Source organism: Apteryx rowi, unplaced genomic scaffold (genome assembly GCF_003343035.1).
Source record: "Apteryx rowi isolate R43461 unplaced genomic scaffold, aptRow1 scaffold_638, whole genome shotgun sequence".
NCBI lineage: Eukaryota > Metazoa > Chordata > Aves > Apterygiformes > Apterygidae > Apteryx > Apteryx rowi.
The window spans coordinates 340,680-354,915 of NW_020450914.1; the positions used below are offsets into that span (position 1 = coordinate 340,680).

A 14,236-nucleotide genomic window follows, 5' to 3' on the forward strand; every position below is an offset into this window, starting at 1 on the left:
TGAGCCAACGCAAGTTTACTGGATATATACATGCACATTACTTGAAATTTGGAATTACAGATTTAAATGGAGACTGATGATCAACACTTCCATTAGGCATTGATAAAGTCTTGTTCACATATCTAAGAAAGAAATCAAGACTCTTTTAAAACAAGTTTTCTGTTGACAGATAGAAAGATACAGAATAATGTTTCAGAACTACTGATTTAATCCTGGGCTTCCTGCAACGCTTATGCAAAACTTTATTTTTCAGCTCAATTTTCTATACTCAAAACCTTAGAAGTCTGAAACATGTCTGAATATGGTTGAATATTTTTGATAGAAAGGTCTTAGCAGCTAGAAATACTGTAAAATCACTTAGAGGTCCATAACAGAACAGTGACTCTTATGTGTGTATATTAGATTTCAAATTGTACTGTAACATGTGAGATTCTCTTTATTCGTCACAAAATACTACTGCTCCCTTCATTTTCGTGCTATTCTCTTTTGCTATGTTGTAAATTCTTTGTAATTTTGATAATATTTGAACTTTTTAAAAGCAGGCTCTTAAACTTAGCATCTAAACACATGAAGCAATGAGAATTATTTTTATGTACTTGCTATATAATACCATGTTTTACTGATATATGTTACTTCAGAACCAAACACCTTCTCCTACCAAGCTAAATGGTTTAGAATAAATGCTGGGTACAGAGACTATACACAGACTACAGATGAAGGTTCAACACCAGATTGGTAGTGACTGAACAAAGATAAAAATGCCATGGCACTTGGTGGCCTGTGTGAAGTTGGTGGTCTCAATCCAGTCCTCAATGGACTTTGTTCCTAAAAAGCAAAAACAAAACCCACCACATAGCACTAATTGGCACCCCTGTTGGCACTGTCAGCAGCAAGGCCAAGGTTACAACAGACACGGGAAAAGGGTCTTCCAAGGTCAACGTTGAGGCACAATACGGGAATGACATGGGACAGAGCTGGTCCCTGGGGTCGAGGCCCACGCGGCTCCCAGCATCTCATCTGCACCTAACGAGATCAGTCAGACAAAGACTTCTGCATGTCAGTAACCTCATCCATGCTGAAAAAACATTTGCATGCTGAGAAAACCTCCAGGAATAGGTCCTAAATCTTTGCAGCGTACATAAGAGCCATCAGTCTGGCACTTTCTTGTATTAAACAAATACATCACATGCTGAAGGCACTAGGTAACAATCCCTGCCTTAGAAAAATCCTTGGCAAAATTCTAATTTAATTGACCTGACAAATTCTGTTGCACACAAAATTTCTTATTCTTTTCCTTACTGTATAAGGATGCTGACTGTATCCACAATAATAGGGGTACAACTCTAAAGATAGACCCTTTTGTATTGGTAGAAACACTCAGTCATGGAGGAGAAAAAAAAGTAAATAAACTACATAAATACACTTTTTTTGGTTTTTTTATACAAGGATGGTTGGTAAATGGCACTATTGAAAATATTTATTCATATATATAACAATAGCTTAGACCAGTATGAACAATTACAATCTCTTGTTCAGGCCGCCTTTTTAATGAGTCTAATGCCCTGCTGGGAAAGACTGTATTCCAGGTTCATCCTTAATACCTATTCAATGATCATTTTCTGTTAAGTTTGCCAATAGAGGTATATTTGTGATAGAAGCAGCTCATGAAATGAAGAATGAAAAAAGACTAAAAGAATATGAAACATACCAAAAAAACCCCAAACAAAAAAAACCTCAACTCCAAATAACTGACAATCAGTAGAGGTGGTGATTTAAACTAACACAGCACAAATAAAAAAAATTCTAAAAGCTAAAACGCACCTGCAATAATAATAATAATAATAATAATAATAATAAAAAAGTAAACATATCACAATGACTGGTTAGCTCTAAGAGCAAAGTCTACAAAAATATAAACATGATGTTCAATCAGGTTTGGAAAATGACATTTTTCTTCCTAATTACAAACTACAACAGTAGACAGATAGTTATGGTAAGTTTGTATGCTTGGATGTGAACATGTACCTCCTGTTGGAAATTGATGGATTTAAACTCACATGACAGGATAATCATATTCTTTAATTTTTAAGGAAACGTTGAACCATCCTATGCACACATGTATCAGTGTCACCTATACTCATGAAATAGGAAACATGCCTATACGCATCTAAAATATAGACCCATTTCAGTTACCTGGCTATGCAGCAAGTAAAAAAAATGATAATGGGTTAGTATTATTTAAAATACCATAACAACCAGCCTCTAGACAGTGATCAGGAGTTTTATGCAAATTAGCTTATTCCTTAAATGAAGACACAATTTCCAAGTGATTTATTTTATTCTTGACAGTAACCTAGAAGTCCATCCTTTGACTTGTTCCACTGCGAAGCATCTATCAAAAATATTTTTTTGGAGATAATGAAAAATCACAATATGCATTTAATAGCATTTGTCTTCCTGAAATGACTTTATCCTACTGCTCATTTTTGCCCAAAACATAATGTAGGTTCATACTGGGTCAAAATCTGATGCATTCCTAAACATTTCAATAATAACACAAAGACTTTTCTCTGAGACATATACCCTCCTCTAGCTCAACTGATCCTGAGAATGGATGAAATAGATGTTAAAGGATGACAGCTTGGGCTCTCTGCCTGTTTTATGCTTAGGACTTACAAAAAACTACAAGGGGGAGGTGAGAAAGTAGAGCATTCATGTGAATGAACCTCCTATGCTACCAGAGCAGTTTTCCTGAAAAGTTCAGATTCCCCTTTACTTTTTGGTTATGGAGAGCTCTGCAGTTGTTTGGTTCTGTAATAAGCTCTGTGGGGCTGCTACAGAAGGAAAAGTGGTCAGGGGTAGGTACTTAAAAAACAGTTTGAAGAAATGGAAAGCATCGCAACAGTGTTCTGTGTTTCTCTATCTTCCGAGTATGGAGAAAGGATCTAAAGGCATTATCTCTATTTTTCACAGGCAAAAATGTTTTACTGCTAGTTGATAGGGTATTATATCTTTGCTTGCACACATTTCTACTGTCTCCAAAACCCTATTATATTAGTCAGGTGAACTCTATATAATAGATTGTCAAAAAAAAAAAAAAATCTGAGGATATAGGCAAATTCTTTTACCTAGCAAAATAAAGAGCAGGCGCTGGCAACCAAGCAGTGCTAGGGAAGAAGAGATTCATCTCTTAAGCACCTCTTCTATCTCCAAGGCTACAATCATACAGATGTAATGGAGGTGCATGATGGAGATGTATCTAAGCCAAGATTTAACAAACTGTTTATTTTTGTCCTAGAACATATACCAAACTGTGATAAACCAAAAAGAACAAAAGGGTGAAATGAATAAAAAGTCATTCTATGATATATGAACATATACAATGTATAGTTTTAATGAACTAATTCCACATTTTTTAAACAAGCGAAGTTAGTGTCAAGGACTTTTCTGATTTCTTTTTAAAACACTTTTTAAAAACAATGACTGAAAAAAATATAAGAAAGGGAATGAGAGTCAGAAAAACAAAAGCTAATTTTTTTTTATTTCATCCAGAGTTTAAAAAGATCAGGTTTGGACATATTTTATAAATGACATTTTAATTTTGCAAATGAATAACTTGGCTGAAATGAAGCAAATGCCAGGGTCTACAGACAGCTTACATAACTGTATATGTGGCGTTCCAGCTTGCAGCACTCTTGAGTAGCAGACCTCTGGATATACATAATGAAACGAATGGGAGCAAATGTCAAATATTAGCATTTAGCTGAATACCAAATAGATTGAGGTCCCACTCCAGTAAATCTAACTGTAAAACCAAGTAATAGAAAGTTTTACAGTGAATAAGTTCATATTGTACATTGATCCTTAACTTATTTCACTCTTTTCCTGTTTCTCCCACTTCCCTTTCTTTCTCATTTCTAACAGTGTGTACACTGTAGTTAACTCTGCCCTCAATGAGCAGAAATGGAAGAGCCCAGCACTTTGGACTAAAGGACTGCTCACATCAAAAAAACCCTTCCAAGTTCTCCTCCTTTCCCTTTCTGTCTTTTTACATTCTCTTATTTTCATTTATAATTCCACTTATCTCTTTGCTTTTTTCTTCTACACGGCTGTCTTTCTTTCTAAAGAACACCACTTCTATTTAGCTGTTCTCCAAATTTACCACCCTTTCTATCCTCATTTTTTCTTGCATCTTCTAAAATTCCCTGTTGAAACACCTATTTCTTTCAGCTTTATGATGCAGCTGGTCCAGTCTTTTTCCCAGGAAAATGGAAAACTGCACCTTGTGAAAGGTCTTAGTGTCCTGTTCTTCAAAGCACACCCACTAGAGATAGTAGCAATCACTGATTTAGAACACATCGTGGTATATGCTCTTCACAAAAATACATACTGTAATTTTGGCAAGCTCAAATCAATGATAAATTAAGAAGGGAGTTCCTGCATATGCACCTGAAGCAAAGAGTGCAAGTTCTCTTCCCTCCTATCCTCTGAACTCAAAGTGATAGTCTTATTGAGCTCTCCTCTTTTGAAAATCATTAGAGTGTAAACAACCAATGAGCCATATTGTACCATTAGTTTTAAAGCAAAATGCTCCAGCCAAGTCTATAGGGAATGCTATTGCAGAACTAAAGATTCAGCTTGGATCAACCACAGCTCTGCAGAGAGATTTCACGTGGTTCATGTAATACACTGCAACACACATTTGCTTGAAGTACTGATACATGTGAATAGTTATGAACAGTTAATCCAGAAACCTTTGTGTGATAATTGTTGCTTTTCAAAACCTCAAAGTAGTAGATATTGAATTCAAAGTTTTAGGGAGGATTTTAAAAAATTAATTATGAATTAAATTCTGGTGTCACTGAAGACAGTGGTAAATGGCTAGTCATTACTGAATACTTTTGAAGTTTTATCTTTAATATTGCAACAGCCAACACAACACTGGTAAGGCCTTTATTTTTTTCAGTCAGTTCACAGCAACAAAATTACTTTCACAAACATGATGTAGAAGTGTTTGATAAATTCCAGTAGAAAATGGTTTTGGCCTTCTTTAAGCTAAGGAACTATTTGCAGTTTGAGCTATTCTAAATTATGAATGTTAATGAACAATACTATGCATCTATTGACACTGTTTTAATCTTACTGCTTATTCCTTCTTAATTGAGAGATAAATATAATCTGAATTTTCTAAAACTGACTGTGGTTAAGAAGACGGTATATATTAACAATTGTGATCCTTCAGTAAAGTGCATTCCATTCCAATAAATAAAAGCTGTTTTATTTACCTGTGGCTTTAGTTCATACTAGGTAATACTCATGATTTTAGAAACGTATTTAGCTTATTTGGAATACATAGGTTTTCAAACAAGAAATTTTAGTAAAAATGTTGCTACTTTTGACTTTTTCAATATATAGCAATGTTAATTTTAAATGCAAATCTCCCTCTAATTGATATGTCTAAGATAGATTGCTGGTGCAATACTACCTGTCTGCATCTATCTTTTGATGTCTGTTATAGCTTTCTATACATTAAAAGAATGGTGAAGCTGATAATTCTCATAACACGTTTCCATACATATTGGTATAGGGAGAAAGGATTGTGTCAGAAAAGAAATCTGCTATGCTGACAGACACTGGTAATAAYTGGTACTTGCATAATTTTTTTTTTTAATAAATGTACTGAAACAAACCAATGACAATTTGAGTATAAATTCCTAAACATACTAAAACAAATTCTGCTTGAACACTAGTGGAACTTCCTCCAGAAAAGTTCCTCTTCTCTATAAAGCTATGACCATGGAAGGGCACTGTGCCTTCTCTAATAACGTTGCTTCTCCAGTGCCATTCCTGTTCTGTACCACTAGACTGTGCTGCATTTGTTCACATTTGTGCTCCTACYACGCTTGAATATCTAGCTTGGTTCCTGTGCGTGGTCTGCCCTCTCTTTTACTTCAGTCCAGTTAAATACTAAATACTGTTCATTGTACTAATATTGCACAAAATCCCCCAAACAACCTGCACTGAAGTCAGCAATGCTTTTCATGGCCAGTTTGCCACTGCATTCTTCTTCCAGAAAGACAAATACAACGTGAAACAATAGAGCACCTGTTCCACTGCATAGTCAGGACCTGAACTATTTTCAATTTTTCCTCGTTTTGAGAAGCTGTTATGTTGAAGCACTAAAGTGACCAAGGAAGAGAAATGCTAGCAGTGTGGCATGAAATTTTCTAAAAAGTAATCCTCTGGCAGGTTCTCAAATTAAGACATTAATTGAAAGCAGTCCATCATCACTTAATAAAACCAGACACATTTTTAGGAAAGAGAAGACAATAGAAATAAATGTCTCTGAGCAACATTTTTAACCTAAATATTGTCCTTCATTTTTTAACTCAGCGTCTTTACAGTTCTTTACAATCTTTACATATAGTAAGATCATCACACTATCCTCTTTCAAGAAAGGTTTTCATTTCCAAAAGATCCTTTGGAAAATAGTTTGCTCCACAATTTTCACTCTGCCAGCTAACAAACAGGGACACACCACTGGCTCCAGGACTGTCCTCCTTAGAGTATAAGCAAACACCAGAGTCGTTCATATCAAAAAGTTCTCAATTATTCTAACACAAGTTCCAACCATCAATTTACACTAAATAAACTAAACTTCCCAAATTATCAAATCAGATAAAGCCTCTCACACTATTTCCTGTTGTAGTGGGAATGGTGATTTAGGGGTTGCTTATTTATAAACAGCCTTATCTTCACTTTTTGCACTTGAAGTTTATTTTAGGAGAACTATAATTTCATCCAAGATCAACAACAACCTGCTCCAAAACATAATATGCTACTCTCTTGACAGCTCATTATTTTGACAGTACACTGAACTGTAATTTAACAACTACTTCTTCTTTGTCTTTTGATCTAGTTTTTTCCCCGTGAACACATTCACTCAAAAAAAAATCATAATACTTATTACTCATAAGAGCAAAGACATTTTTAGTCTACAGAATTGCTTTAGAGAGTGGAAAAATTAAATGCAATGAGAATGCATGTCTTGTTTGGAAATGTTACTCGAAAAATAAAGTTCACTTTTCGCTCCTGTGGATTAATGAAGCAGAGAAGAGAATCTTAAAAAGTAATTTCTATATGAGCTAGTTCAGGAAACCTTGAACTGGCCATGGATAACTAAAAGGGAGCAGTTAACTGTGARGTCACCTCAAGAATATGTATAAGCAGACAGATATTCTGTCAGACTGTATTTAGGACAAATTTTGTGACATTTGTCTAAATTACTCTTACAACTATACTGCCTTTTAGCCATACTAAAATGTTCATTACCTTGTGTAGCATATCCCCGCCTAAATATAGTATGAACGTAAGTATATTCTTCAGGAAAGGTTGATTTGGTCATTATATACCAGCAGAAATGTGGCAATCAGAATAAGCGTATCAGCATAATTAAACAAAGTAATTTATTGATAATTAGTAGAAGAGCAATATTTTAGAACACTTTTTAGTATGTCAGCATTAGCTGAGGGTGGGGGAGGGGGGAACAAAAAACAAAAAACAAAACAGGTAGTGTATTTATCAACATCTCTTTCCAGCAAACATGAATTTCCAGGCAAGCTAACAGTTGTATTCCATCTCCAAAGAGGATGAGGCAAACAGGAGTGGTAGGCAGTTTTGCTGAAACTTCAGGGTAACAAGCTTTGTTAGCACAGCATGCTTCTTAGGACTTTGATTCCCTCTAAGCCTTTATAATCGGTCATATTTCTTACAATCCCAAATCACTGGGTTTCACAGGCACACAGAGCAAACAGTCTGAAACCTTGGTTTGCCTTATTCACGCGAGTAGTCCCATCAAATCTAACTGAATCACTCGCATAAACAAGGCCCACGATAACAGGATAACTCTTTCAAAATGAGTTCATCCGACAAGCAAGCAAAATTACTTGACATTTACTCTTTAATGAATATGTGGTTTTAAATGTCCATGGTTCAGATCCAGATAAAAGCATGATTTTTTAAAAATTTATTAAGTCTTTGCATAGCAATAAAAGCACTGACTTCCCTTAAAAATTGTTGAGATGCATCATAATTGCCAATTCATCAAAATAATTCATCATTAACAGCATAATAACCACATTTATGTCAAACTGAATTAGCCTATATACTTGCATTGGAAGCAGAAACAGCTGTCATTCTGTTTGCATAAATTTCCAGCAGAATGTGTCTGGCAAAGCTAAGCATGAGCATTTCTGCTTTATAAAAAATAGTTTCAAGACAGGAAAAATACTGAGGGCCAAACTTCTCAACCTTTCTCATAGGGCTACTCAAATGAGTAAGCATTGTTCAATCAAATAAGGACCAGACCACAATACTTATATTCTCTTCTCAATCCTATACAAATATCAGAGTTAAACATGCTTATGAGAAAAATATCAGAAAAAAAAACAGGAAAATAGCGCAATCCAAAATTCACCTTCTGTCTTCTACCTTCAACAACACTGTGTGATGTCTTATTCTCAAAGTAGCGCTACAGACTTTTTGCCCAGACTGCATATAGAATTGGAAGGAACAACAACACTGAACTTTATAAACATGAGGCACAAAGAACAACATTTTGACATCTATAGTTTGTCTATGAAAGTCATTATGGAAAGCCCCAACTGTGCTAAATGCTCAAAGCTGTTAAAATTAGTCTTTGGAGAAACCGATTTTAAATTCAAATGGATCAGGTTCTTTAAAACTTATGCTTCAGTTGAAGTTGATTAAACAAGTTTATTACTAAACTCAACAGTGATTTAGGATAGCATCTTCAAAGAGCAAAACAATGCACAAATACTGATGCATTACTATTATTTCATGATTCTATAGTTATGCTTGAGAATTTTCTTTTCATAAAGTTTATTTTCATTGGCTTTTTATATTTTCCTTTTGTCCTATGTAACTACATCAAGTTATTTCCACAGCTATTATATTTAGCTTGATTTACCATAAATGCCGTTATAACACCTGTGTTTTCCCTCATTAAGAGCTTACTAGATAGGGTCATGGGTTGAAAGGGCAGCATATGGGCTATGAAAGGGCTAGTTAACATAACTTATTATACTGGTGCACTGTAAAGATCATTTCTATTCATCTGATGATTAGTTCAATCAATATTTATTCCTGTGTGCTTCTTTTGTCTTTAGCTACAAAGCATGCATTCTTCAGTTTCATAGCACAGACCTTGTTTTTTGTGAATTCATTGCTTTACTTGAGAGGAAAGAAAATTATTTCTTGGATAGCTTGGGATACATTCACTCTTAATTTTGTTTTCCTGCATCAGGTAACCAGTGTGCATACTATAGCAAGTTCTAGCTGCTGGAACAAACAGTTCCACTGAAGATACATTTCATCCATACATTGCTTAATCGGTAACCATCAGTTTCACAYGCTGCAGAACTGATGATAACACCTGAAAGACTTTCCACTAGTTGGTACAAGAACCACGTTTTAACTAGGAATTCTGACCTTCAGTTTACTCAGAACACATATTTGTTGTTCCTGCCATCTTTTTGACCAGAATATATTTTTTAATCACAAAACAGATTAATTACTGTCTCTTAATGCAATCAGGAGAATATCAAACAGGTAAATCATACTGAGTTGAGGATCACTTATCAATATATTTATATGTAAAAGACCAATAGCCAGTGTCAGGTTATTTTCCATACCACAAATGCACGCTTTTTTTTTTTAAACTAACTACTATAATATAAGCCACCGAACTTCTATCCATCAAAAATCATTTGACCATTAAAAATTAGAAAGAAATATCATTTCCAAGGAAAAAAATGTAAAGATGTTAAAACAGATAATGAAAGAGTGCCAATGTAGAATTATGTACTTCTCCTCCTCCCCCACAAAAAAATGTGGCATGGAACAATAAAAGATAAATGCAAGATACCCTATGGAATGTAAATATAATGCAAATCAAAATAAGAGGATTGTAGAAGTACAAGTAAGCTCTCACACTTCAGGGTGGATTTTGTTCTTTCTAAATAAAATGTTATCACTCTTTGTTAGTAATACACATTTGTATTTTCTATTATATAATACAGTAATAGTTTATTACTGACTCATCATTTTCTAAGCATTTACTTACACCTATTAAAATTGGTGTAACCAGCAAAGGCCTAACACTAGAAACTTACTTGAGCTCTATCATATGTCAAGGAGTCTAAATGAAGCCAAATGACTTTATTCAGGTAAGTAGCTGTTGGATGCTAGAATAACTTATGAAACAAATTTAATTCGTTTTAATGAATATATAAAAATTACCTGAATTCATCTGTTAAATTTAGATGTTACTTATTCTCAACTATCCAGACTATTTGTATACATTAATTAAAAAACTTTCTCAGAAATAATGCAATAGGAAAGTGTGAATCAAATCTTATTTACAAATGTTTCAGTGACACTGGGAAAACAGAATAATTATATAACATTATGCAACACGTATCAGTGCTCAATCCTGACACTAATAAAAGAGTAAACCACACAGAAAAATCTGTACAAACACCTCAGCTTCAGAATTTTGAAGGGTTCCTTTTCTTCAAAAGGTAAAAGACACCTGATTTGTAAAATCCCCAACTGAAAACTTTAATATTACTTTCTCAATAAAAAGGGGTGCTCTGTATGACTGTTAATGTCATTTTCACAACTCGACTAATAGTGATTGCAAACTTGGCTTTTGAATTAATAGGTAGCAAGTGCCCAGATTAAAATCTGTAGAGCTGACACAGTTTTTAGCCACATGCTAATTTTTTGAGTCTCAACTGCATTATATGCAAGATTCACTAATTTTTTGAACTGCTGTGATTTTACAGAGGAGTTTAACAAAAGTTAAACTACACAGGATAAAACCCATAAATTCTATTTTCTTTTTAGTTAATCGGCACATTGATTTTAGTGCATTTAAAAATATATATTTATAAGTTAAAAAAGTTAACTACATCATCTATGTTCTGAAAACTCACCAGGATTTTGGCATGAGAGGGAAGGCTAGAAAGAAGGACTCTACTGAACCTTCATTGTCAATGCCATGCACGTCAGGCAAAAATTATCAACTTTAAGACTTTTGCTCCCTGTTCAGAGGGAAAGATGTGGACCTGCTCTGATGGTGACCACTCCAAAAGTGCAAATATTCAGCCTCCTGTATCGGAACATTCAGCTATAAATCAGTGTGGTTGAGTATCTCTGAAAGAGACAGTCTTGAGTATTGAGACTGAGATCAATCTCAAAGAGGTTTAAAGTAAGATTCTGAGCACAAGGAATTATTTCGGATATCACATTACCAATGACTACAATGTAGTTATGTAACAGCCAAGGTGTGCCCCAAAGTTAGCTGTGCTCCTGTGGGACGGGATGGCGCCAGACCCTGCGTCTGCCCAGCACTYTGGGGTGCAGCAGGTGGTAACTGAGGCTGGACATTTCTGGAAGGCTCTCTGGACCCAGCTCCGACACGGAGCGGGGGAAGCAACCACAGCAGCCCCTGTGCATCCCAGACACGTCGGGCTGAGTGCAGCGACTGCAGCTCAGAGAGACCACAACTTGTCTGGAAAAGTTTGGGAAAGATTTGTTCGTATGTTAGAAAGAGAGCCTCTTTCTCCAAAACCAACTGCGAGCTTAACACAGCCGCTCCTGAGCCTTCCACGGGAAGGCTCATACCTGCCGCAAAGCATTAACTGCGAAGCCAGAAAGTCTATTGATTCTGATAGACGTTTTCTTCCTCTATTAGTAAAGTCGCAAAAGCAATAGAGGGATATTCTGTTAACACAGGATTTCCTCGTTGGCTTGCGGGGGTGTCGAGCGCTGCTCTCGTCTCGACGCGCACCCGACGCGAAGCAGCATTTCGGCACAGCGCCTTTCCCCGGAGGGCGCAAGCTCTCGCCGCTGCGCTCAGCCCTGCGCCCGGACCCCCTTCCCCTCAGTCCCCTCCCGGACCCTGCCCCGACGCGCGCAGCAGCGGCCGCGGCTCCGCGCCCAGGCGGCTCCCTGCGCCACCGCGGAGCCCCCCGCCGCGCGGGGCTCGTCGCCTGCCTTCCCCGGGGCGGGAGGGACACGGCGACGCGCAGCGGGAGGCACCGACGGGCGCGGGCCGAGGAGAGACCCGCGGGCGCCCGCTCCGCCCGCGCGGGAGGCGCTTCGCCTCCGAGCGCGGAGCGCCGCGGGGCCACACATGCAGCAAGGGGCCGTTCTGCGGAACCGAGAGTTTTCTCTCCGTTTCCTGTTGTTCTTGTGAAAGGTAAATACTCTTTAGCGAATTCTCGCCAGGTGCCCCAAAGCGCGCACCCTGTGTATCTCCTGGGGAAAGCGGGGGGAGGAGGAATTTTCCTTCTCCTGCGCAAATGTCTAAGGTACAATTCCTCTAAATAAAATCACGCCCACGCAAGCACGCGATGCGATAGCTCCGTGAACACATGCAGCTAAAGGAGCTGATATCCCGTAAGAGGAAAGCCCAGCTAAAAGTTGTTTCTAGCGTGTGCGTCCCCCATCCATTACAACAAACCGGAGACCCAAGAAATCTGCACGCGATGTCGCTGTCAAGCCCCACCGCGTTCCGCTCCTCGTACCGATTTCAAGCCTTTCTCCCCCAGTCCTGTGCCCCGAGGGAAGCCCGGTTTTGCCCCTTTATCACACCCCGAGGGTGAGACAGGCAGCCGGGCAGAGGGACGGGGGCGGAGTGTCGGGATGGGGGGCGGAGGAGGCGCGCAACCCCCCGCAGGTGCCCGGGGCTGGAGGCCGCGGGGGAGGGGGGGTGTCGCCTGTGCGCCCCTGCCCCGGGGACACGCGCGAGCAACGCGCACCCCCGCCCTCCGCGCCCGCGGAGGCCACGGCGCGGCAGCCGCGGCGCAGCCCCCCTCCAACCTCGGCAGCGCCGACGGGACGAGCACCCCGGCATCTCTCCGTGCCTGGGGTGGGGGGACGGCCCGGGGGATGCTCCGTGCCGGAGGGGGCATCCCCGCCGGCGGGCCGCCCCCCCCGGGCGCGCGCACAAGCCCCGGGGGTCCTGGAGGGGCGGCTCCGGCTGCCCTCCGAGGTGGCTGCGCGGGAGGCCTGGGTAGGGGGGCCGCGGGCACGGCGAGGGGCCCCCGGGCGGCGCATCCCTCCCCCAGCACCCCGGCTGGGGGAGCTGGAGACCAGGCAAAAGTCCCTAGAACAACTTTTTTTTTTGGGGGGGGGGGGACTAGCAGCGCCCGGGGCCCAAAGGCAGGCCGGTGCCGGGGTGCGGGCCACCCACCGCGGGCGAGCGCGCCCCGTCCGCGCCCCGCGGCAGGTTGGGGGGGGGGGCATGGCAAAGGCACCGCCTGTCACCTCCCCCCTCGCTCGCTGCGGCCCACGGCCGCGCCGGGCTTCACCCCACAGCTCGGCGGCCGGCCAGCCTCCCGCGGGCCCCCCTGCGCCCAGAGCCCCGGGGCACTCGGGGCTGCTCCCCACCCTCCCCGGTGTCCTGAGCCCCCCGCGGGGTGGAGGTGAGGGGAGGGGACACGGCACACAGCCACGCCGCGACCCACCAACTTTCTCCCACGGGGGCGCCTCCAGGAAGCCTCTGCCCCGGCCGCCCCTTCTCCAGCGCTTTCTCCCCGGAAAGAGTCACCCCCCACTCCGCACCCCGACCCCCGCTCCGCGCTTACCTCGCATGGTGTTGGCGACTCCCCGCTCCGCGCAGTCATGAAGCTGGGAGCCCGGGCGCCGCACCACAAAAATCCCGTCTCAGCACGCGCGGAGGCGGCAGCCGGAGCGGGTCTGCTCCGCCGGGAAAACCATCCCTCCGCGGGGCCTCCGCGGAGCGGCTCCGCGGGTTGCCCTGCGCCAGGCGCGCTGCGACCGCGCCGCCGCCACCGCCGGCCCCGCGAGGGCTCGGGGAGGTCCCGCGGGGAGCGGCGGCGGCTCCTCAGCTGCGAGGAAGGGGAGGGAGGAGGAGAGGAGTTACGCGAAAAAATAAAATAAAATTAAAAAAACACGCGCGGAAAGGAAAGCGAGGAGGGCTGCGCGGCCGGCAGAGCATGTGCGCTTTCACATGACACCTGTGCCCGCCAGCAGCCGCCCGGTGCGGATTTCCACCGCGCAGCCACAGGCACGCGCGGAGCGGGAGAGAGACGCGGGCAGAGAGCGGCAAAGCGGCTTATAGCGGGGGCGGGCGGCGCCGCCGGGCCGGCTCCGCCCGCTGTCAGCGCCGCCGCCAATCGCCGCC

The 14,236-nt window shown here is 41.4% G+C and overlaps 1 protein-coding gene across 1 annotated transcript in view; it reads right to left on the reverse strand.

Moving 5' to 3' along the window:
* The window catches only part of RORB (RAR related orphan receptor B), a 136,142-nt gene extending 122,122 nt beyond the window's left edge, over nucleotides 1-14,020 (reverse strand). Inside the window, exon 1 of the mRNA XM_026084369.1 lies at nucleotides 13,677-14,020. Coding sequence (XP_025940154.1) covers nucleotides 13,677-13,683 — 7 coding nt within the window. The 5' untranslated portion in view covers nucleotides 13,684-14,020. The remainder of the gene's footprint in view (nucleotides 1-13,676) is intronic.
* Nucleotides 14,021-14,236: the final 216 nt, after the last annotated feature.